The sequence below is a fragment of the Rhinopithecus bieti genome, unplaced genomic scaffold, assembly GCF_001698545.2.
Source record: "Rhinopithecus bieti isolate Rb0 unplaced genomic scaffold, ASM169854v2 scaffold_18471, whole genome shotgun sequence".
Classification (NCBI taxonomy): domain Eukaryota; kingdom Metazoa; phylum Chordata; class Mammalia; order Primates; family Cercopithecidae; genus Rhinopithecus; species Rhinopithecus bieti.
The window spans coordinates 385392-406636 of record NW_016809119.1 but is presented as its reverse complement, the minus strand read 5'-3'; the positions used below and the strand labels follow the sequence as shown (position 1 = coordinate 406636).

Here is a 21245-nt window from a genome sequence, read left to right as displayed (position 1 = left end):
GGCAGCTAGGGGATGGTGGATAAAGTCTCAGCAGGCCCCCACCAGCATTGACTAGGGTAGGGAATGGATCTACAATCCTTTTCTGTAAAGGGCCAGATAGTAAATAGTTTAAGCTTTGCAGATCTCTGTTGCAACTACTCAGCTCTGCCCTTGTGACATGAAAGCAGCCATAGACAATACACAAACAAATGGATGTGGCTGTGTGCCAATAAAATTTATTTATAAAACAGATGGCTGGCCAGCAGGCCATAGTTTACTGATACCAGTGAGGCTTAAAAATGAGAAGGTATAAGTAAGTTTTCAAGAGCAAAATCTTACGTACAGTAGGCGGTAAATATATAGTAGTTATTTTTATAATTATTTCAGAGGAGAATAGAGAGAAACCAAATTTAAAAAGTAGGTTGGGGTTGTGAAAGGAAAGTAGATTTACTGAGCATAAGATGAATACATAATTGAATATTTCCTTACCTTCCCCCTTTCTCTTGCAATGCGTGGATTACCATGCCCTCCCATTATCCCCTCCAGCTCACTTTTCTCCTATAAATATTGAAGCCCTCAAAATTATTTTTGGAGAAAGGCACAAACCACAGACTGTTTCTATAAATTCTGTGTTCTTTTCTTCTGGGCATGTTCTTAACCTTGGCAAAATAAACTTGTGAATTGATTGAGACCTATCTCAAATAGTTTTTGGTTTACAGGGTCATATTGGTGTATAAAAGGTGGCTGAGTCTATTCTCGAGCAATGAGGAGGCCTCACAGGATATTGGACGGGGTGGTGACATGATCCAAGTGGTATGAAATAAATTTGGGAATCTACTGAAATATGACCCCTACACCCACCTGAATGAAAATGCTCTTGCTAAGTTAAAAAGGACCACCATCTCATTGCCAAATGCAGTTCTTATCCCATTGGGCTATAGCAGCATTAGACAAGATTTACGAGTTGTCTTTCAAATGCTATTTTTTTTTTTTTTTTTTTACCAACTTCCACATTGTCATTCTTTTCCAGATTTCCTTGAACCTCTCTGATTGTACTTTCTCCATCTCCCCTGAATAATCTTCCTCTCCCCACTCCTTAGGTACTTGGACCTTCTATAGGTTTATCTTTGGTCCTCTTTTCTTGCACTCTATCCGTGCTCCATGGCCCATCATATCTACTTCCCAGCTTACATGCTAATGATTCCCAAGTTTCAATTTGCAGCTCCTTCTACTATTTCTCTATCCTGGCAATAGCAAATAGCTTGCAGCGTCCTGAATGCCACGTTTCCACCCCTCTACCCCTAAGGCTTTCTCATTGAGCACTAGGAACGTCAACCTCTGTGCCTTCTACCGGGCAAACTCCTGCACATTGATTAAGGTCCATATTGCTCATTGCATCTTCAGTCATGCCCTTCTTGGTGCTTCTAGAGGACTGTGCCTATGTTCACTCATTTTTATGCTCAAGGCTGTGTGTACTGATCATTTATAGAGTACTTGCCTCAGAGTTCTTATAGCAGAGAACTCTGCTTATCTGTCTTCCTCGTAGTCTATGAGCAAGAGAACAGGATTCAGCCATGCCTATTGCTTTATATTGAGCAACTAGTACTGTTTCTAGGACATAAAAGGTGGGTAGTCAAGATTCACTGGTGAATAAATCTTGGAAAGATGATTCATGCTACCAAAACCCCATACAACTCCACTGTAATTGTTAAATGAAAGTCAGTGAGATTCATTTTCATCTTGTCCATTTTCATGCAGGATCATTATGTGCACAAAGGTGACAATGGATGACTTCCTGACAGCTCATCATGAGATGGGGCATATCCAATATGATATGGCATATGCTGCACAACCTTTTCTGCTAAGAAATGGAGCTAATGAAGGATTCCATGAAGCTGTTGGGGAAATCATGTCACTTTCTGCAGCCACACCTAAGCATTTAAAATCCATTGGTCTTCTGTCACCTGATTTTCAAGAAGACAATGGTATGGACATTTTCTCATGGCTTGTTTTGGAGGTTCTTTAATCTGATACGGGCAAAGGTATCTATTATCTTATGTAGGAAATATTTACTTTTTGCCGCATAAGGTATAAGGTATTTATGGGTAACTGGAAATTACTACTGGTGAAAAATTTTAAGTATATATCAGAACATGTCAACTTTCAGTTTTGTATTATTGAAAAGGGAATAAGAGAGGTAACTGAATGAATGGACTTGGGATCCTGTGAAACATCTAACAGAAGTTTTTTTTTTTTTCTTAAAGATGATGAAACAGTGTCACAGAACTGAAATGGCTTGTCCGATTAGTGTCAGCATTCTAACTAGACCCTTCTGGTTGTAGGTAAAAACTTCCCAAAACTTTAGAGTTGGAATAGATTCTAAAAACCATTCTATAGAGGAGTAAACTGAAGACAAGAGAGGGAAAGTAGCCTGAAGTCAAAATGCAATGCAGTGGCCGAACCAAAACAAGAGCCTTAATCTGAAGCCTTTTCCATAATACTATGCAAAGCAAAGTATAGCTTTAAATTTTTGAATTCTTAAAGAACAGGTGGTTTAATATCAACATTGGAAGGGATTGAAACATTTTGTTCATCCTGCTGAAGCGTGAATTTCCCCTGTAACATCCCCTTAAATCTGTGCTATCCTTCAACATTTCTGCCTGAGGCATCCCATTTCCTTTTATATGGCTTGGACTTGATGGAACATGACAAATGTTCAGGAGATCGAATTTCTTCAGTGAGGATGCCATGGCTTTTGCTTCTTCCTCATAAAAGGAGGACAAATAAAGCCTAATACCTTCTTCTCTTCCATGTATTCTCTCCTCTAATTTTAGTTATTTGTGACATAAAGATCAGCTCCTCTGTCTGGAGCATTTGGTCAATGAGATCAAGGTCATGAGCTCCATCCTTGAGTAGACAATTCACTTTACCTTGATCTCTGGTTCCAGATCCTTGGTGACCCCACAAGGGCCTGGGAGCAGGCCAGCGTAAAGCCTGTCATCATGTTGCAAATAGTTACTGTAAGCATAGTCCTAGTGGCTTACAGACCAGTAGCAGCATCCTCCCATGAAGAGAGTAACAAAGGTAGTTAACAGTAACCACACCTGCTTCCTAATTTTAAAATATCATTAATTCAAGTCAATGAACAGATATTTTATTATTTTAAAATATTCCCTGACAGCAGGTAAAAATGGTTGATGACTGTTTCTTAAGATGGTATTAGATCAGTGATGAAATAATCTGTACAACAAACCCTGTAAGATGAGTTTACTTATGTAACAAACCTGCACACATACTCCTGAACCTAAAATAAAAGTTTTTTTTTTTTTAAAGATGGTATTAGACATGATTAAACCACTGGTTTGGAAAACTCCTGCTTTTTTTCTTGACTCTGCCCCGATTTGTGAATAATGTTAAATAAATTCCTTTATTCCTTCCATTCCTCCCTCCCTCTTTCTCTTTCTTTCTTCTTCCAAACATATTTATCGAGCACATACTGTGTGCAAGACATTTTTCTAGACACTAGAGACACAGTGATGTGAAAAGTAGATAACATCCCCTGCTTACATTTCAATACATTTCCTTTGTACACTAGAGATGGACTCCACTGCCTCTTTATGTCACTAATAAAGGATAAAATGAAATAACATGATTTGTTAAAGCCTTTTAAATTCTTGGTAAGGAAGATATCCTTACATTTAAAGTACATTGTACTTTCCACCATCCAGTGGATAGTGCCCTCCAGGGGGGCTCTTTTGTTTTCTTTCCCCTCTCCGATTTACAGGCTTCTCACTGAATCTGTTTAGCATTTGTTTATTTAACAAAGACTCACAGAAAGCATCACATAGCAGACGTGGGAGTAGGTTATACAGTCTTAAATGAGACATTAACAGTCACTGACTTCATGGAGCTTTCCAGAATAAACAGTGTGACTGGGAAAGTGGATGAAAGAGCTCTAATGAACTCTGATAAGAGGTATTTAAGGGAGGAAACCGAAACTAATGAAGAAAATGAGGATTAGAAGTAACTTTGGGTTTTTATTTACCTGTTCTGTTCCAGGGCTTCAACCTACTCCAAATCCCTTAGCTGAGAAAATAAATATATACATATTATTATGTATACTGTCAATTTTTCTCATGTATCCTTATAGTAAGTATATCTTGAGGAATAATATTTTGAGGTTAGGAAAATTATCTTTAACACAAAACATCCACTGTCATCTTCATCATAATATTTATCCGTTTCCATTCTACTTTCAGAAACAGAAATAAACTTCCTGCTCAAACAAGCACTCACGATTGTTGGGACTCTGCCATTTACTTACATGTTAGAGAAGTGGAGGTGGATGGTCTTTAAAGGTGAAATTCCCAAAGACCAGTGGATGAAAAAGTGGTGGGAGATGAAGTAAGTCGATGAATATGTAATCAGTAAAATGTTTTCTAATGAGTTTGCTATGTATTTAAAAGCATTTGACTGGCGTGTACACACACACACACACACACACACACACACACAGAGGCACACATTAACTAACTCCTTTTGGTATTTTTAGTTTGTTATATTTTACATTTTAGTCTCCATTTGGATGCCATCTCCTCAGATAAAATTTCCTTGGGTCAGGTGACACTACTTCATACTCTATATTCAAGTATTGGCTTACTCATTAAACTATGATATTATGTTGAAAGTGATCAATTTATCCATTTTACATATTCTTTTATCCAGCCTTTTAAACAAAATGGTGACCCCACATTTTAGGCAAAGCACTGGGGATACAATGCTAATAATTTCAGGTATGGTCCTCAACCCAATAAAACGTTTAGTTTATGGCAGGGTGTGGAAAATTAAACCACTGCAATGTGTAGTGTTGTGATGGAAGGGTACAGGGTCCGTTAATGTCCAGGGGAGATCCAAAGCCCAACTGGGGGTGTCAGATGAGGAGAGGCACTTAAGCCCTGAGAAAGATGTGGGGAACACAGAGAATTCCAAGCTAGAGAGAACCTGACACATTTGGGCAACAGTGACCATTTCCATAGTTGTAGCACTACATTACTCATTGCTGTGTCACAAGTGCCTCACACTGTGCCTGTCACATGCAAGTATGAAATAAATAGGTTTTGGATGAAAGAATTTTAAGAGAAAAGAAAAGGAAAAAAAGAAAGGAGAGAGGGAAGGAGAGAATGGAAGAAAGAAAGAAAGAAATCTATCTTCTTTTTACCATCTTAGACCCTCATCAATTATTTCTTTCTTTGTTTTTCTTATATTTTCTTTTTGAAATGAAGATCTCATGTGTAACAAGCAGTTCCACATGCACAGGTTTAAAACAGTACACTTCTTCTGTCAAGATTCTCTCTGTTAACATACATCTTACTTGGGAGGAAATATGCAGCACCTATAAGAACTGTTTCTAGTATTTAAATATTACTGAAGTTATGTCTACAGTGATCCTGCAGTTTTAAAGGAAAAATGTATTCCATTTAATCAAGGTCAAATACATGATTTTGCTACCTTTTTTTCTGGCTAGATTAATCTTTTGATCCCTCTTAGCTTATTTTAAAGGCACATGGAATCAGATCCTTAGAGTGATTCATTAATGCATCAATTGTTCCTTTGTTCAATAAATATAAATAAATTCTTTCCGTAGTGACAGGCACCATGTTTGACACTGAAATTAGAGAGAAGACCAAGACACAGCCCCACCCTCTAGGTACTCAAGTCTCTAGGGCAAGAAGTTACTATAGGTGAATAACAACAAAACAGGAGATAAATGGCAAAGGAGGCACAACTAGAGAAGGCTAAAGGAGATTGGGGGTTAATTCTGCCAGAAGGTGGATGGGATCAGGGCCAGGCTTCACAGAGGAGGGAACACTTGAGCTGGGTAGGCGTGGAGAGTAAGAAAGATTTCAATTTTATTAAATTCTCTCTGCCAGGAGCACATGAAGTGTGGTGCCTGAGAGGAATTATTAGGGCTTTCACTGTACACTTTTGGCCATGCAATGCACTTTATGAATTTTATTAAATTAGTCTTTTGAAGACATAGCTAGTTTCCAAGGGTATATTCTGGCTGAATTAAAACTAAGAGATAACCATGTAATGAGCTTTACTGTCTGATTTTAAAAAAGTTTTATTTATTTTTTATTTTTGTAGGTGATTTTTTTTACCTTGTTTCTATTTCACCTGACAACCATTTCTAGTATAAATACCATTGATTGACTGGACACGGTGGCGTTTGTAATTCCAGCATTTTGGGAGGCTGAGGCGGGTGGATCACTTGAGGCCAGGAGTTCGAGACCAGCCTGGCCAACATGGTGAAACCATGTCTCTATTAAAAATACACAAATTAGTTAGATGTGGTAGTGCACACCTATAATCCCAGCTACTTGGGAGGCTGAGATGGGAGAATCGCTTGAACACGAGAGGCGGAGGTTGCAGTGAGCCAAGATCGTGCCACTGTACTACAGCCTGGGTGACAGAGTGAGACTCTGTCTCAAAAAAAAAAAAAAAGATTGATGAAACTGCACTAGTTATGCCCACCTGCTTGTGATGGGTGATCCACAGCTAACGTATTGTTTTCTTTTCTCCCCAAAGGCGAGAGATAGTTGGGGTGGTGGAACCTGTGCCCCATGATGAAACATACTGTGACCCCGCATCTCTGTTCCATGTTTCTAATGATTACTCATTCATTCGGTAAATTACAGTTTTCTCATTTCTGTTTAACTTCTAGGGTTTGTGGACAGCTGTACTAATAATGACAAAAAGTAGGGATAAATGAAGTGATAATTATAATTTTTCTACCCATAACTACCAAGCTCAATACAGATGCTCCTTGCTTTCCAATGGGGTTACGTCCCAATACACTCATCATAAGTTGAAAATACCTTAAGAATGCACTGAATACACCTAACCTATGGAACACCAAAGCATAGCCTAGTCTACCTTAAATGTGCTCAGAACACTCACATTAGCCTACTGTTGGGCAAAATCATCTAACACAAACCTTATTTTATAATAAAGTGTTCAATATCTCATGTAATTGTTTAATACTGCGCTGAAAGTGAAAACCTTTGGGTACTTACCATTAGCATACACAACTGAAAGCACTATTGTAAAGTCGAAAAATCAAAAGTCCAACCATTGTAAGTTGGGGACTGTCTGTATAGATGATCAATTTCAATTCAATTTAAATTAACACAATTTATTGGGTTCAATTAAATTTGTGTGAGATCTTGTCCCTGTCATCAAGCAATCAATAGTATCATTGGGAGAAATAAAAAGTAGTTTTGTTTGTCTTCTTGTTACTGGCAGTTTACTGTGCATTGTAACAGAAAGAGAATTTTAACTTGAAGTCCAAAACATATGTTCTTCACCTAGTAACCCCAGTCCTTGAATTTGCTGGAGCTCAGTTTATTTGTAAAATGAAAATAATATTATTGACCTGTTATGAGGATGGATTTGCATCATTTATATGAAAGGGTTATTAATCTGTAAAACACAAAACAAATGTTAGCTAACATTTACCAGAGTAATATTGCCATGTTTATCAACGGATACATAAAATGCAAATAGGTTATGATGAGTGAAGAGTTCATGTCTGGAGAAAGAGATTTGATCAGTATCTCTTTGGTTACTTGGGCCCCAGATTTAAATATATGCTCCAATCTATAACTCTAAGACAGTAAGTAAACATGGTACTGCTTTTTTGTTTTTGTCTCTTGTGCAGATATTACACAAGGACCCTTTACCAATTCCAGTTTCATGAAGCACTTTGTCAAGCAGCTAAACACGAAGGCCCTCTGCACAAATGTGACATCTCAAACTCTACAGAAGCTGGACAGAAACTGCTGTAAGAAATACCTCAAAATGTTGAACCTCTCCTAGTATTCAGTATTACTCATTTCCATGCCTAGGTTTGAATTTGATTTCTTTGTTCTAAAAAGAAAATTTCATGGCCTCAAAATGTCCTCATTTACAAACCAAACATTTAATTTGTGGTCACACAGGAACCTAGACCATACAACAATTGGATGGGCCACCTCTTTTCTCCCTATTATAACTACAGCCCTCTCTTTGTGGTAATTGGAAGGAAAGAGCGGTTGAGGGAGGAATATATCCATTAATATGCATTATTTTCTTATCTGCCAGAAGCAAATTTAGTCAAGTCAAAGAGAAGAAACCATAGATCATAGATGTAAATATATGTATAGCTGGAACCCCTCAAAAGGCCCTGAACCCCCTCTTTTTTGTGTAGCAATATGCTGAAGCTTGGAAAATCAGAACCCTGGACCCTAGCATTGGAAAATGTTGTAGGAGCAAAGAACATGAATGTAAGACCACTGCTCAACTACTTTGAGCCCTTGTTTACCTGGCTGAAAGACCAGAACAAGAATTCTTTTGTGGGATGGAGTACCGACTGGAGTCCATGTGAGTACACCCAGTTGACAAGTTTCACACCCATTCCTTGTCTACTTCTTCTAGTCTCCTTTGGCCCCAGTCTCATGAGGACTTGTGACACAGCTGAGAATGTTTTCTTTCTCTATAGTACCTGCTTCTTTCTCTGCTATGACGACAGCTGCCGTTTTATGGCAGAAAAATCACAACTGTCGAGCACCTATGTATGAGACATAGTGAAAGTAACTGTACAAACACATACAGATGCATACACATACAAGAGTGTGTACTCTTTCAAGTCTGTTTTATTAACCTCATCTTTAAAATACATATTATAACTTTCTCCAACCAATTGTACTTGAATCCTGCTTTCCAAAGACAAATACTTTTTTTAAAAAACAATTTTAATGCTATTATCTCTTCTTTCTGGCAGTCACTTTCATATTTCTAAATAATTTTCTTACATTGCTATTTTGTCATTGCTCAGTTTGAAACCTTCACTTTGGTCTATTCTTCCACTTCCATTTCTTGCTCTTCCAGTAAGGCCTTATAATGATTTTTAGTAAAACAGTTATCAGTGTTTACATCACTATGCCTGAAGAGCCAAGTAATATACTGTTTTGTGTCCTTTCTTATGTGGCTTGTTGTCTAAAAGTTTCTACCTGCCTAAATTTTTTGGCCTACCTAATTTGCTATCTACATTGTATTTGTTTTTCTCCCAAATATTTCAACGTATCTATTCTTTTCAGTCCCATTTTTTTCCCCTAGAGACTTCCCTCTTGGAGTCTTACATCCTCCTGTCCCAACATTTGTTGTTCTCCTGGGTTGAATCCACTGCTTCCTAGATTCCATGTCTTCTTTCTTGGATTACCTCTTGTTTTTCTGGAGCACAACCTCCAACTGAGTGTCTAAGCAAGGGCACAAGGGGTAGGAGGATCAACTGTTCTCCAAAGTGGTTTTAGCCACACCCTGACTTCCATCCCTCTTCTTTTCAGCCCAGTATTATTTTCCCACCCTCACCTGTGCTTGAATTCCAAACCTCTTTTGGATTTTTTGGCTCTTTGTGGGTCTGTGCTCCCTCTGTGTACAAATTAGGTCACGGCTTCCTGTCCCTGAGAAAGCAATTACCCCCTCTCATCATTTCTCATTTTCCAAAAGTCTGTCGATACCTTTAAAAGATCCCTTTACTATCACTTTAGTGGGATCTTGGGAGGAAAAGGAAATAAGCACATGTGGGCAGTCTGTCATCTGTAACCAGCGGTCTGCGATTTCTCTTTAATCAGATGCTGACCAAAGCATCAAAGTGAGGATAAGCCTAAAATCAGCTCTTGGAGATAAAGCAGTGAGTATTCTGGACCGTGAATTCATTATTTTTGAGTGCACAGTCTTCACATTAAATAGGACACAATAAACCCTTTTCAGTGTGATCTGAAAGAGGAGAGGCCGTGTGGTTCTTTTCAAAACTATAAGTTCCAGATTCTGGCCTTTGGCTTTGGGTTTTTAAAGTAACACATTCCTTATTGGATAAGCTATTCCTACTTTTTATTGCCTTGAAGGTGTTGTGAACTTCAATGAGAAAACATCTGTATCAATCCTTAAATATCAAACACCAATCCTTTCAATTGACTCTTGTCACCATTACTTTTATTCTAGAAAGATAACATGGTTATATTTTGAAAGATAGTTTTTAGAAGCAGTACAGTTAGGTGTTTTTTAGTTTGTTTTGTTTTAGTAAATCATCTGTATCCTGGCTTCACTCAGGGTGTGGCCCATGGACCAGCAGCATTTGAATCACCTGGAAGCTTGTTAAAAATGCATAATTTCGGCTGGGCGCGGTGGCTCAAGCCTGTAATCCCAGCACTTTGGGAGGCCGAGACGGGCGGATCACGAGGTCAGGAGAGATCGGACATCCCTGGCTAACACCTGTCCGCCGCTGGCTGGAAACCCATCTCTACTAAGTAATGCAAAACAAAAAACACTGAGCCGGGGCGAGGTGGCGCTGTGACAGCTACTCGGGCTGGAGGTGGGGAGGGAATGGCGTGAACCTGGGGAGCGGAGCTTGCAGTGAGCAGAATAGCACTGCGACTCTGCAGCCGGGGACGAGAGCACGAGACTCCGTTCAAAAAAAAAAAAAAAAAAAAAAAAAAAAGCATAATTCTCAAGCTGAGCCTGGATCACTCTAATCGAGAATCTGCATTTTAGCAAGTCCTCCAGGGATTGTTGTAATACAATCAAGGACTGGGAGCGCTCTATTTAGCAGCAACTGCTTCTCAAACTTTGGTTCACATGGATCACATGGGAAGTTTAAAAATATTAATGCCTGTGGTTATATGACCTCCGAGATGTCTCGATTAATGTTCTGGGGCATGACTCAAGAGTTTGGGCCAAGGTGTTTAAAGTCCCAGGTGATTCTGTCGCAGTCACAGTTTGAGAACCACTGTTATTTAGAGAAATGCATTTTGGCGTCAAAATTTTTACAGAAATTATGTTATTTACCCCTTTTATTGAATTATTGACTTAGCTATTGCTTCTCTCATTGTCCTCAGTGATCCAGTCTGAGAGTAGTAGCTTTGATTGGGAAGAGGAGAGGAAAGACGTAGTCTCGTAACATGGGCTCAAAAGCCTGAGGTTGGGGCATGACCCACCTGAAGGTTTGCACGCGGTTAGGAAGTCCAATCTGGGGTATGAATAAAATGGTCCAGATGCTACAGCAATGTTGTCTGCATCGGATAATGCAAAGATTGGTGTTTCTACCACCTTACCTTTCTGCAAAGATTACACATTGTCAAGATAACACAATTGTAGGTCTTAATTTTCATAGATTAAACATCAGCATAAATAACTCAGAGTAAAAGATGAACATTCAAGATAGAAAAAAATGAAAATGAAGTGCATTCTTTCAACTCATTCAGAGTTCAGTTCCTATATTCTTAATAATCATGGGTGATTGTGGGACATTTCTCTGTCATATTTTTTTACTCTTCTTGGTAACTAAATTTTAATTAGTCTCGGCAGGATCAGGCAGGTTATCTTTTTTCTTGACATTGTATATCATCCTCTTTCATGCAGTGAGGTTAGTAAATGTGTTCAGTGGTTTGATGCTGTAATGTCGAACCAATTCACCACGCAACAATCTGTTTTGATGAAAAACAGATATACTATTTAGTGCATATACACATCAGGTCATATGCTGCTCCAGTTCAGACGCTGATCTTCGATGGTGACTCCAATCGATCATGGCATGTATTTTGAGATCAGCCTTTAATAATATTTATATTTAAGTAGAAATAGTAGCCAGGACTGATTAGGTACAACTCATTGAATAATGCTACTATTAAAATCCTGCCCAACCTGGGTTGAAAACCAAGCCTGAAGTGGAATGTACATTCGTTTTGTTGAATATAATCTTTTTAAAGGAAGCGAGAAAATACAACTAGTTGCCTTCATTGATTCCTAACTGCCAGGCTACTGGAGGAAAGGGTGAATGCTTTCTTTTTAAGTCTTTAAAAGCTATGCAAACATAAGCTATTTGTTTAGCACTGGAAAACAAGAACAAACAGAGTAGTTTGCTGTTTACAAAGTGTTATTTTTTATTTGAACTTCAAGTTTTTCTTTTACACTTATAGATAAGTACATTTCTGAGAACTTACTGTAAAATAGTAAAACTGATTTTATCCACAACGTACAGACATTTTGCTACAAAACCCACAACTTTTGTTTGACTCCCGTGGGTAAACCTACACTGAAAGTGTTAGTTTCAGTTTACATCAAACTAAAGAAAAAGGACCCGTGAACCCAATGGTTCCTAAAGCATGGTCGCCTGACCAGCAGCATTACCACCACCTGGGAGTTTGTTAGAGCTGTAAATTACTGGGTTTTATCTCAGGCTTCCTGAATCAGATGCTCTAGGGTTGGACCCAGCACTCGGTGGTTTAACTAACCCTTCAGGTGATATGGATGCACACTTAAATGCTGACGGTCACTGACGTAATAAATAGCAGGAATCTCTGGAATATTAAGAATAATTCTTGAGGAGTATCAGATTATAAATGTGTCTTATGAGTCCAGCTGAGCAGTGTCTTTCTTCTGAATTTGCAGTATGAATGGAACGACAATGAAATGTACCTGTTCCGATCATCTGTTGCATATGCCATGAGGAAGTACTTTTTAGAAATCAAACATCAGACGATTCTTTTTGGGTGAGTTGATTTGCTGGGTTCTCAAGTTACTCTAACTAGGATTTCTCTTAAGTCTGAGGAGATACTCTGCCTAAACTTTTCTTCAAGTGAAATTGATAAAAATCTCCTAGTAACTTATACTTACTTGGTGTCGTGGAATTTGGGCGACTCCACAGAGGGCTGATTGTGCCTTATTTGACTTGTAGATTGCAAGAGTATCGTTCTTACTAAACAGCTGTCACTCTCTTCTTAGAATGCTGTCACACACCCTCAGCACTGAAAGAAAAAAAGGCAGAACTTCCTGCCTTCATTGACCTATATTCTAGTATGCATGTTGTGTGTGTGTCTATGTGTGTAATATGTAAGTGAAATATAGTAGAATTACAAGGTACTAAGTGCTAGGGAGAAAAATATAAGAGAAACGGGTCTGGGGAGGGTTGGTGTGTGTGTGTGTGTGTGTGTGTGTGTGTGTGTGTGTGTGTCTGTGTGTGTGTCTGTGTGTGTGTTGGGCAGGGGGTATGTCAATTTTAACCAAAATGGTCAGAAAAGACGTCACTATTATTTGAACAAGTATATGAAGCAGGAGAGAGAGAGTGAAAGAGAGAGCGAGAGAGCGTGAGAGATGCAGACAATGGGCAAAGTGTCTCAGCTGGGGGAAACAGCAGGTGCAGACACTGAGGAAGGAATAGCCTCGGCCTGTTAAAGGAACAGCAAGGAGGCCATTGTGGCTGGAGCAGATTAGCAGACAAGTGGAGACGTGGCCAGGATGATGTTAGGGCATAGAGGAAGAAGGGAGAGACAAAAGGTCATGTGGGCCTTGAGGGCCATTCTAAGGACTTTGGCTTTTATTCTGAGTTAGATGGGTAGTCACTCAAGGGCTGTGAGCCACATGATCTACCTTATTTTGTGCTAGGATCACTTGACAGCTATAAGAGCACAGTCTTGTCACATGATATGGTAGACCCCACTCATTACCTTCACCCATGGGTGCAACACGATGTTTTCTGCTGGATAGGACCAGGCTGTGTGTGTAAATCTCTGTGTGTGGTACTGAGCCATCTCTGCCCACCACATTGTTTGCCACAATCCTGGGCCACCAATTATTCCTTGTTGATTCTCCTGCTGTTTTCAGTTTGAAAATTTTCTATCATTGAAAAAGATGTGGGTTTTATATGAAGGCAAATAAATAGTGTCAAGACTTGATATCACATTTTTATGTAGTTGATTTCATGTGCTTTGGGCAGCATTAACTTTTTTTTGACAATTACATCCTCCCATTGTTGGCCCTCCCCCATGTCTCTCTACCCTGTGATCCTTTCTCTAATCTCCTTTTCACCCTCCCCCATGCCTCTCTACCCTGTGATCCTCTCTCTAATCTCCTTTTCACCAGCAGGGGAAGTCTTCATTCTCTTTATTGTGTCCTCTGTGCCACAAGTGAAGATGTTTGTTTTGTTTGTCTACAGGGAAGAGGATGTGCGAGTTGCTGATTTGAAACCAAGAATCTCCTTTAATTTCTATGTCACTGCACCTAAAAATGTGTCTGACATCATTCCTAGAACTGAAGTTGAAGAGGCCATCAGGTGACATTTTACTTTCATCTAAGGGCGAGGGGGTTAACAAATACAACAATAACCAGTATTTTGTGCGTTCTTCCTGTGTGCCAAGCATTGTTCTGAGTCATTTACATGTGTTACTTCATGCTACAAACTCCATGTAATTCCAGAAGGATCCCACAGCAAGGGAATAATCTTGATTTGAGTTCCCCCAGATGTAGGCCCTTACAAAAGGAAAGGAAAACTGTAGATTACATGTTATCAAGCAAGTGACCACTACGGGCAACTAGAGCTCAGTCCTGCTGGGAAATCTGAAGAGACTGTGTAGAATGTGCACCTGAATTGTCCCATCAGAGGGCTGAGGAAGCTGGGGTATTTATTTACCACCTCCCATCAGTTATTGGCTGAGAACTGCTTCCAGGTGGCATTAATTCCCCAGCATTTCAGCCCTGCAGGCATGTGGTCTGAGAATGCTCTCTGGTAAAGGGGAGCAGGTGCTGGTTAAAGAAAGTCTGGCTAGAACTCATGGAAAATAGTAAGTGCAGAAGGGACATGGACAGGTATTGCCATCATTTGCTCTAGGGACTTTGATGTAGGATTCATTTAACTGCCCAAAGCCTGAAACAAGTTAGGCAAGTAGAGCATTCCTTGGCCTCTACGCTAGGTGAGGGGCTTGCAATGAATGTTTAGAAGATACAGTTTGTCCAATTTGCCTCAATTGTTTCCCACAACAGACAGCAGGAGTGAAAAATGGATCGACCTTGCAGATGGTTTCCTGTCATTATAAAAAGGCATAATATACCTACTGCTTCTGGGCAGCTCACTAGGTGGCCCTCTCGAGCTGCATCAGAGTCCTGTTTAACTTTGGAAGCAGATCTAAGACCTGCTGGGCAGGGTGTGCCTAGAAAAATCTGGCTTGGTTGGAATGTATGACCCAACTGTGCCCAGAGACTCACTTACTGCCTCCAGAAGACTTGTGTCTGTCTTAGGGAAAACTTCTAGCTGAGATCTTTATGAAAAAGCTCAGCCTTCCTGGATACTCAGCTGCAAGCTACAGGGGACCTCAAACTCTCTGTTTCCAGGATGACTCTTTTCAGATATTTTCTGGCTGAGGTTGCCAGGGGTTACCTGACTAATTCTGCGTTGCTCTCTCTCCCTCTCTGGTGGACTCTGACCTCCTGACCTGGGCTATACCCAAGGGTAGGAAGATGAGATGCCAGACACTTTGATCTTTGATCCCCAGAATGTTCTCCATATCACTGTTTTTTTTTTTTTCTTTAAACAATCTTTATCCTTTTGCCTCCATAAAAGTCAGCCATTTCCCATCCCAGTGCTGAAGAAACTGGCAAAGTTCCCTTTCTTATGTGCCTCCCCAGTGCTACCTCCAAATGCCAATACCTTTTATTTGGAAAATATTATTATAGAGACTTGGTCACAGGACCTGATTCGTTTGTATAATAGAAGAAGTATATCCAATTATCCATTTCCATTATTTGATATAAAGTCATTGTAGATGTATTCTGACAGAAGGGAAATTCTTGCCAAATCTGCTAACTTTGCCCTTAAACACAGCAGTCACAAATGAATAAATGCCAACCATTTATACATTTCCACACTTGCAACTCAATTTTCCAATGGAGCTGTTGATGAACCTGATCTAGGTTGCAAGGCATGAAAGATGCATAATTGTCAAAGATCTTATATATTTAATTAGACCTTATTTACTTTGCTCTCTATTATGATTTTAGGTGTATATTCCTTTTTTTTTTTTTTTTTTTTTTTTTTTTTTTGGAGACAGAGTCTTGTTGCTCTGTCACCCAGACTAGGTGCACTGGCGCAATACTCGGGTCACTGTCAAACCTCTGGCCTCCTTGGGTTCAAGCGATTCTCCTACCCTCAGTCTTCCCAAGTAGCTGGGACTATAGGCACGGTGCCGCCACGCCGTGGCTAGGTGTATTCTTATGATAAGTTTATAAGACCTTTCAGAACAATGATATAAAGAGTAATAACGGGCGGGCGCGGTGGCTCAAGCCTGTAATGCCAGGCACTCTTGGGAGGCCGATGACTGGGCGGATTACGAGGTCAGGAGATCGAGGACCATCCTGGCCTAACACGTGAAACCCCGTCTCCACCTAAAAAATACAAAAAACTAGCCAGGGCGATGGTGGCGGAGCGCCTGTAGTCCCAGCTACCTCGGGAGGGCTGAGGCAGGAGGAATGGCGTAAACCCGGGAGGCGGAGCTTGCAATGAGCTGAGATCGCGGCCACTGCACTTCCAGCCGGAAGACAGAGCCGAGACTCTGTCTCAAAAAAAAAAAAAAAAAAAAAAAAAGATGTAAATAACTACATGCAATTTTATTTTGTCTAAGTGTCCTCTTTGCTATGTTTTGCTTTTGCAAATAGGATCTCCAGGAGCCGTATCAATGATGCTTTCCGTCTGAATGACAACAGCCTGGAGTTTCTGGGGATACAGCCAACACTTGCACCTCCTTACCAGCCCCCCGTTACCATATGGCTAATTGTTTTTGGAGTTGTGATGGGAGTGATAGTGGCTGGCATTGTTGTCCTGATCTTCACTGGGATCAGAGATCGAAAGAAGTAAGTGGCCTTTCCTAGACTTAACTATCTGAAAATAGAAAGATTTAGAGAACAGTAACTGGAAAATTTTCAGTAAGTGGTAGATTGTATAGGCCAATTACTCAGTTGGACAATTTTGCACCTAAATACTCTGATGCATTCCCTAGAAATTTACTAGATGTCATCAGCAGTTCCCCTTCCTAGTAAGCCCACACAGTAAGTATCTGGCCTGGGATTTATGAGCATGCCCTAGTAAACTCCATCCCAGCCACAGTGTCATTTCCCTCCTACAAAGAGGCACTGTAAACTCAGCAGGTATGGTTGGGCTCAGGGAATGGTTCTCACTGCTCTCACTGCTGAATCCTTTTCAGTCTAAAAGTGGGGACTGGATTGTTGGAGACTGGATTGCTGATGGGTTTGAACCGTGAAACTGTTCAAGAATGGGCTGTGAGATTTCTTTCAAACTGCTACTCTTGTGTTTTTTTTTTAATTTTAATTTTAATTTTTTTTTTTTTTTTTTTTGAGACAGAGTCTTTTGCTCTGTCACCCAGGCTGGAGTGCAGTGGTGCAGTCATAGTTCACTGCAGCCTTGATCTCCCAGGCTCAAGTGATTGTCCCACCTCAGCTTCCTGAGTAGCTGGGACTACCGGGGTGCGCCACCACACCCAGCTAATTTTTGTATTTTTTGTGGAGACAAGGTTTTGTCATGTTGCCCAAGCTGTTCTTGAACTCCTGAGTTCAAGCAATCCGCCTGCCTCGCCCTCCAGTGCTGGGATTACAGGCGTGAGCCACCGTGCCCTGCCCAAACTGCCACTCTTTACTCACCTTTATTTCTCGTGGGGTAGCTCAGACTCCATATCATTCTCTCAGTTCATGGTTAGGCATGCTCTAATTTGTTCCTGAACTGAATATCAAAGCTCATTGAGGATTTAAATTACTAGAGACCTGATTTCTAGTCTTGCTTTGCTACTAGATGTTTTTCTTCTGTCCTTAAGAAATTGACTCTTGCTGGGCTTATGAAATGAAGGTTAATATTTTATAGCACCTAACAAAACTCTATGCACACCTCAGGTTGTTTAAACATATTCTTGATTGAATCTCTATATGTGCTAGTCTATTTTGCTCAATTTTCTTCACTATAGAGATTTTTCGGTTACCCAAAATAGTTTCATCTAAAAAATTAGGCATTGAATGTGTAATACATTCATGTAGTTAAAATTAAAAAATACAAATGTGAACATGAAGAGTCTTCCTTATCGCCTTTTGCCTCCAAGTTCTCTTCCCAAAGCCAAACAAAATTATCAGTTCCTTGGAGATACACACACGCACACACATACACACACACACACACACACATATATATAGAGAGAGATATATATATATAGAAAGAGTTATATATATAGTCTTTTTTCTTTTTTCTCGGATATATATATATATCTCCTTTTTAGTATACAAATATATACTTTTTTAGTGTATATATGTGTATATGTGCATATGTATATCTTATTTTTTAGTATACAAATGTTAGCAGGCTATAAATAATGTTCTGCATATTTTGTTTTCCACTTAATGGTTTTTTAACATTTTTATTTATATAGGTGTGATCCACCACACCCAGCCCACTTAATGTGTTTTAGAGATCATTACACATTTAGTTGCACAAAAAACTTCTCCTTTTTTCTGGCAGTATAATTTCCCACTTCACGAATGGATTGTAATTTTGTTAAACAGTCATCTATTGATGAACTTTTATGTTGTTTCCAAATATTTATGTTTACTTAAAAAAGAGTTGTGATGGCTTCATATAGGTAATTTCCTGTGTGTGCCAATATACCCATAAGATGAATCCTAGCAGCGGGAGAGCTGCGGCAAAGCACACGTGCAATTGCTGATTTTGATAAATATTGCCACATTGCCCTCAATAGCGGCTGTACCAATTTATACTCACATCAACAGTTTATGAAACTTCCTGTTCCTCCCACCCAGCCTCCTTAACACAGAGTGCTGTCAAACTTTTTGATCTTCATCAATCCGATTGATTTTAACATAGGTATATTAAGGCAACCTTGCTCTATTTAACAGGAAAAATCAAGCAAGAAGTGAAGAAAATCCTTATGCCTCCATCGATATTAGCCAAGGAGAAAATAATCCAGGATTCCAAAACACTGATGATGTTCAGACCTCCTTTTAGAAAATCTATGTTTTCCTCTTGAGGTGATTTTGTTGTAGGTAAATGTTAGTTTCATGGTATAGAACATATGAGATGATAAAGATATCATTAAATGTCAAAACTATGAATCTGTTCAGAAAAAAATTGTCCAAAGACAACATGGTCAAGGAGAGAGCATCTTCACTGACATTGCTTTCAGTATTTATTTCTGTCTCTGGATTTGACTTCTGTTTCCTAATAAGGATTTTGTATTAGAGTGTATTAGGGAAAGTGTGTATTTGGTCTCACAGGCTGTTCAGGGATAATCTAAATGTAAATGTGTGTTGAATTTCTGAAGTTGAAAACAAGGATATATCATGGGAGCAAGTATTGGACCTTGTATGGAATATGGATGGAACACTTGTAAGGACAGTGCCTGGGAACTGGTGCAGCTGCAAGGATTGAGAATGGCATGCACTAGTTCACTTTCATTTAGTCCATTGTCAAGGATGACATGCTTTCTTCACATTAACTTAATCCAAGTACTATGGTGATTTGCCTACAGTGATGTTTGGAACAGATCATGCTTTCTTCAAGGTGACAGGTCTAAAGAGAGAAGAATCCAGGGAACAGGTAGAGGACATTGCTTTTCACTTCCAAGCTGCTTGATCAACATCTCCCTGACAACACAAAACTAGCACCAGGGGCCTCCGTGAACTCCCAGAGCATGCCTGATAGAAACTCATTTCCATTGTTCTCTAACTGTGGAGTGAATGGAAATTCCAATTGTATGTTCACCCTCTGAAGTGGATATCTAGTCTCTTAAATCTTTTGTATTTGCCCACAGTGTTTGAGTAGTGCTGAGCACAAAGCAGACACTCAATAAATGCTAGATTTGCACACTCCTTATGCTTACTTATGTGCTGGGGCTTCTTTACGTTTTGTCTGCTTTTCACTTCTGTGAACAAAGTTATCATCTGAGTGTCTGGAGCTCCTGACCTCCCAAATGTCTCCTGATATATTGCAAATTCTCAGATCGCTTTATTGTACAAAGCAATTGTAAAATTAGTCCCAAAAAAGTTGTGTACAGAGTGTATACACCATCAGGTTGGGAACCAAACCTGATGCTGCTTTTATATTTCTCACAGTCACTATCCCAGTGTAAGCACAGAATTTCTTAGATACCTGAAGATTGATTAAAACTAGATTAAATAGATTAACATATCCAAACTCTACCCATTAACTCATTCTATGTGGTGACCAGCATAGTGTTAGAATGACTTTGTACTTCATAAATTCTCTGTGGTAATGGTGGATCAATTAGCCAAGTCAGGGGAAGATGACTTTCATAATCTATAAAATAGCCTCAAAATAAGGATCATTTGAGGCTCTTTGATGTCTTAATTATCTGACACCCACGTAGCAGAGATAGAGTTCTTTGTTATTTTGTGAGATACAATCAACATTTCACATCGCCATCTGCATCATCCTGCCATTCATTGGGCCCACAGCATAATTTACTCCTTGGCAAAGCAACCATTTCATAGACAGTTTTTTTCTTTTATCTTGCATATGTCCCATCTTCTGTAATATATCATGAAAATCTTCTGTCAAGCTACTGCTATCTAAACATCCTTTGTAGTTGCCACATGGTCTTTATGAAGTTCTCAGTCCTTGTCTTGGTTCAACACAGTGCAAGAATAATTTCTGCAGGAACCACTTTCATCATCTAACACCTTCAAAAGAGCCTCCCCAGACATGGCAAAGGAGCCATGGTCATGTCACATAGTGTCCAACTGTAACACAGAAAGAAAACCTGCTTATTTCCATAACTTAATTTTGGGGTTTTCTCTAGAACAGTCCTCACTCTGCCCACCAGGTAAAGCTTGTGGTCCTTTTCCTGTGTAGGAGCATCCTCTGAAAGGATGGAGACTCTACAAAGAGGGACCAGTGCCTGGGCCTAGGATGGAAGTTGGCAAACAATGACCCATGGGCCAAATCCTGCCCACCACCTTTTTTGTGTTGTTTTGTTTTGTTCTGTTTTGAGATGGAGTCTTGCTCTGTCACCCAGGCTGGAGTGCAGTGGCACAATCTCGGCTCCCTGCAACCTCTGCCTCCCGGGTTCAAGTGATTCTCCTGCCTCAGCCTCCTGAGTAGCTGGGACTACAGGTGTGTGCCACCACACCCACCTAATTTTTTGTGGTTTTAGTAGAGATGGAGTTTCACCATTTGGCCAGGCTGGTCTCGAACTCCTGACCAAGGTGATCTGCCTGACTCGGCCTCCCAAAGTGCTGAGATTACAGGCGTGAGTCATTGCACCCGGCCACCCCACCACCTGTTTTGTCTGGTCTGTGAACTAAGAGTGATTTTACATTTTAAGTGGTTGAAAAAAATTAAGATTTCATGATAAATGAAAATGATA

At 39.7% G+C, this 21245-nt stretch overlaps 1 protein-coding gene across 2 annotated transcripts in view; it reads left to right on the top strand.

Annotated features, from left to right (window-relative positions):
- ACE2 (angiotensin converting enzyme 2) overlaps positions 1-21245 on the top strand; it is a 43776-nt gene that overhangs the window by 20330 nt on the left and 2201 nt on the right. Inside the window, exons 9-18 of one of the 2 annotated variants that reach the window (XM_017888581.1) lie at positions 1738-1964; positions 4239-4383; positions 6568-6666; positions 7700-7822; positions 8228-8400; positions 9651-9709; positions 12466-12566; positions 14009-14125; positions 16501-16695; positions 18757-18868. In XM_017888581.1, the coding sequence (XP_017744070.1) occupies positions 1738-1964; positions 4239-4383; positions 6568-6666; positions 7700-7822; positions 8228-8400; positions 9651-9709; positions 12466-12566; positions 14009-14125; positions 16501-16695; positions 18757-18865 (1348 nt within the window). In that variant the 3' untranslated portion in view covers positions 18866-18868. Of the gene's footprint in view, positions 1-1737; positions 1965-4238; positions 4384-6567; positions 6667-7699; positions 7823-8227; positions 8401-9650; positions 9710-12465; positions 12567-14008; positions 14126-16500; positions 16696-18756; positions 19729-21245 lie in introns of those variants that run through there. The other variant, XM_017888580.1, reaches the window with a different exon arrangement.